This window comes from Gekko japonicus, unplaced genomic scaffold (assembly GCF_001447785.1).
Source record: "Gekko japonicus isolate JY-2015 unplaced genomic scaffold, Gekko_japonicus_V1.1 scaffold237, whole genome shotgun sequence".
Taxonomy (NCBI): Eukaryota; Metazoa; Chordata; class Lepidosauria; order Squamata; family Gekkonidae; genus Gekko; species Gekko japonicus.
In genome coordinates this window covers 184,846-189,219 of record NW_015161955.1, presented here as the reverse complement: position 1 = coordinate 189,219, position 4,374 = coordinate 184,846, and the positions used below count along the sequence as shown (strand labels likewise).

The following is a 4,374-nucleotide window of genomic DNA, read 5'->3' as shown; positions in this document are numbered from 1 at the left end:
TGCGGGTCAAAATGCGGCCGCACAGCAAATAGTGGGAAATTGAGCAGTACAACCGGGGGAAACAGGAGACCAAGGGCGGAACAGCTGCTTTTGTGGAATCGGTCATAGTTTAGTACAGCTTTATAAATGTTAATTCAGACCACAGTATTCTGAAAAATACCTTGAAGGCAAACAGACTCAAGGATACCTGCTGCTGTTCACATAGCCTCAGATGTGTCCAGCAAGGAACAAAGGCACAGAAGGATGAAGAAGAGCAGAGACTGGATTTATACCCCACCCTTCACTCGGAGTCTCAGAGCGGCTTACGAACTCCTTTTCCTTCCCCTCCCCACAACGAACACCCTGTGAGATAGGTGGGGCTGAGGGAGCACTTTCCAGAAATGTTCTTTCAAGAACAGCTCTGACAGAACTATGGCTTGCCCAAGGTCATCCAGCAGCTGCAAGTGTAAGCATGAGGAATCAAACCCAGTTCTCCCAGATTAGGGGCCACGTACTTAACCACCACACCAAACTGGATCCTTTAAAGATTTATAGTCCATTATTCTCATTTTGTGATTTTAGACAAGAACTTTTATAAAGACAGAATAATCACCATTTTCAGAATAGTCTTACATCCTTAAATGGTGGTTAATAATTAAAACCCCCCCCCCACATCAGCAAGATTAGATATGCAACACTTCATGCCTCCCAAAATCTAAACTAAAATTTTCAGCAAGCAGGGCACATTTTGGTATCATTAGTTCTGTGGCCGCAAAGGCTGCCACCCACCAAGAACTGTCTGCTGATATGCAAATTTTTATTCATTTCAGGGAGTGATTCACACAAAGTTAAAACTGTCTGCAGCCTACATAAGAGGGAGAGCAGGGTTTCCCACCTAAGCTACCTCAAAGTATTTGACATCCTTGCACTGGACATAAAACTTAGGTAGAGAATCATATCTGTAGTGTGCTTTTAAAAAGGATACTAAGAACACATAGGCCAGCTGGAGATATAGTCCCTGGAGAAAAGAAAGCAAGGTATAAGAGTCTAAAATAAACTCAATAAATAAATTGCTGAACATTGTTTGTAAAAGGCTAAAAGGGGAAGGAATACAAAGAAATAAAATTTGGCTTAACAACTGTCTTTCTGGTTGAGGTCCCATATGCTGGGTGTGTGTGTGTGTGATCCCTCTGCATCCAGCACTTTGGTGTGGGTACAATAGATGTTGATTGCCGCCTGCTGATTACCTGGAAGGTCTTATCCCAGGCACTCTCTCCCACCCTCCTTTCTCAACAGGTGACCACCACTGTCACAGCTGACGATGGCTTCCATCTGCTCAGCACAGAAGATCCTGTTATGTACAGTCGGCCCGTGGCTCCACATGAGGGCATGTGGGTTGGTACCAACAGGTATCAAATAAATCTATTTTACATTCAAAACACAGGTTTAGATCATGGCCAACTAAAAATGGATTCTAAATGCATCATGGAAAACTTGATACCGTATCTACCCGCAAAACATGTATGTGAATATAACATGACCTGCCCCCCCTTTGTCTTGACAGTACACCTGAAAAAAAAATCCTACTCTTCCTTTTGGGTAAATACATTAGTGTGTATAGCTCATCCTAGCAAATTTAATGCAAAAAAATCCCATAATCTAGGCAAAGCAAAGTACTTGGGAGCAGGAAGGAGGAGGAGAAGTGTTCAAACAAAAATATCCATTTTACAGAGCAAATTTTAGGCAGACTGGGATTATTTACTTATTTATTTATTATTTATTTCCCATCTTCTTATTTAATCTTATCCCTAATATTTTGCTGCCTCTTCTTGTCTCATGGCTCTCTATACCAGCTTTTTTGCCAAGGTTTTAAAAGTTAGTTCTAGAAGTTACATTCTATTACCCAGTACAGCACATGTTATGTTAACCAAACTTTTTCACCCGGCACCTTACATTTGGAATCTGAAATCCCAAACAGCTATTTATTTACTAATCTTGTTTGGTCATACAAAAGCCATCTACTCTATTCATTTCTTATAATTTCGAGTAGTGTTTACAGGATGTACGGCTGCAATACTGCCTCATAAGAGGGTATCAGTGGTGACAGAATAAAAAACAGCGGTTTGACTTGATAAAAACGACTGTCTCCAAGTTCATGCAAACAATGCTGCAGTCCAAACAAGGCAAATTCAGGAAGTAAAGCTGGACAACATGGTGATTTACTAACTATGGCAATTCACTCATAGCCCATTGCCACTAACAAATCACAACAGTATCCTAATAAAATAATACAGTTCAAAACCCACTCTTTGGCTGGCTTCATAAAACTAGCACCAAAAAAGTATCTTAAACAAGAAAAACCTATGGAAAGCTATGTTGCTTAGCAACCAGCTTTTCGTTGCTAGGATGCACTCCTTTAACAAGCCATCATGAATGCTAGCGCAGCGCAAGAATAATTTGGTAGGAACAAAGCCTATGAAAAAAGACGGGGACTTAAGTGCGTCTGGTATACCCTCAGAGAACAATGAAGCTGCCAAACCAATCTGGAAGCTCCGACATCATTGTTCCATAAACCCTGCAATCTGCTCTGACTAGAGGAAGTATATTTAATGGGCAACACTTTTAAGCTGGACTGAAAAAGTTTAGGACGGCTCATGTATCGCAATAGTAATACAGTGAGATAATGGGTCACTCACCAAATCCAGGCACTGTGAAATGCTGCCTTGGCACTGAACGTTACACTACCTGGAAGCAACTACCACTGATATAGTCAGATGAACTTGCATATTTATTATCAGGGAATAAGTGTTTTTTTTGTTTGGCGACAGATGCAGACCAGGAAAGGAAGCTGACATTGGCAAAAGTTATTATCTCTAGAGAGGCTTAATGTATAGAGACCTTGCAAGAGATGTCAGAGTGAGTCACTGATTATTTAGTGGGAAAGCACGTAGCACTTACCAAAGTAGGCACTGTAAGCTGCAGTTTCAGACAGACATTACAAAAAAGTTTTTGTAATTAATGTTTAAGTCACAAGCAACAGAAACATTTAATATAGCACAGTTTCACACTACCTTACAACAGAAACAAAGAAACACATTTCATAACATGCTTCCTTTCTGACCTCATACTGACTTGGAATCACTGTTTACAATGAAATACACTTTAAAGCATCCTTAAGATCAGAGCCTGATCTTTTCTGAACATTAAAGAGAAGAGGTAAAAGAGGTTCTCAAAATGAGCAGACAAAGCCATGGGTTCAAGCACAGAACTTTAAGGCAGTTATTTTATTTTAACACCCACGGCAAATCAAAAGACAAGACCTGATGATAACCACCATGTCTTGTTATCTCCAAAATATTATTCCCATTAGCATGTAAGTAGTCTACACTTATACATTTTATCTCTTCATACAAATGTGGCACCCACAGTGTTATGAAAGAAATCTGTAGCTGCACCACTACAAGCCATTAATCTTTAGAAACAACATCTCCAAGTGATGCACTTTAGAGCATATGCACTACACCCATTAAAAACTTAAGGAACAAATAAAAGGAAAGGGATGTGGGAAGGAAAATGCTAAGTAATTGTCTTGAGGCAAGTATTGAAAGAGGCCTTATTAAGAGATCATGAGATGCTTAAACTTGAATGAATTTACACTGATATACCCTAGAAACACAACTTGTAGGTTGATTCACTTGCCACAGGTTTTATTTCAAAGCTTGCCTCTTGAGAGATACACACACACACACACACACAAATCATTTTAAAAACCAACTTCTAAAAAAGAGTAGGTAGAGTCCTTAGAATTATGTGCAACTACTGTACTATCTTCTCTCACCTTCAGCATTCCAGACTCAGTAGCAAGCCTCCTTCCTATAAAACAGCTATATTAGGAATCTCATTAAATGAAAGGTTTTGCAGAAGTCCAAAAACCTGTGTTCATTTTAAATATGCATGATTTAAAAGAGAATATGTGGTAAGCAGTCTAAGTGGCCAAGACATCATAACAACACAAATCAAAATACTGAATATGTCATAAATATCTACTACAAGAGTTTTTATGTATTTAATTACCATTGTATTTCAGAGAGTGATGCAGACAACAGCCCTCACTCTAACAAAGGAAGGATGTCCCGTTGAACAGATTGGTTAATGCTCTGGGGCAACAGATGTCTACTGGAACTGCAGGAGACCAGCAACTGGTGGCCTGCCCATCTTCTGAAAACTTTCAATAGACTTATGCATATGTTCACACAATAGGGCATGTGGTAGAAATGCAAACCTCTTTTTAACCCTTTCACATGCCCTTCTACTCATATAGGAAGGTCTTTGCTTTTATGGAGTGTTAATTCAAAGAATAAAATGTTCTTCCACCATACAGCTGAACCCAAAATG

The 4,374-nt window shown here is 39.5% G+C and overlaps 1 protein-coding gene across 1 annotated transcript in view; it reads right to left on the bottom strand.

Annotated features, from left to right (window-relative positions):
- ZC3H12C (zinc finger CCCH-type containing 12C) overlaps positions 1 to 3,826 on the bottom strand; it is a 32,593-nt gene extending 28,767 nt beyond the window's left edge. Inside the window, exon 1 of the mRNA XM_015429478.1 lies at positions 3,818 to 3,826. Coding sequence (XP_015284964.1) covers positions 3,818 to 3,826 — 9 coding nt within the window. The remainder of the gene's footprint in view (positions 1 to 3,817) is intronic.
- Positions 3,827 to 4,374: the final 548 nt, after the last annotated feature.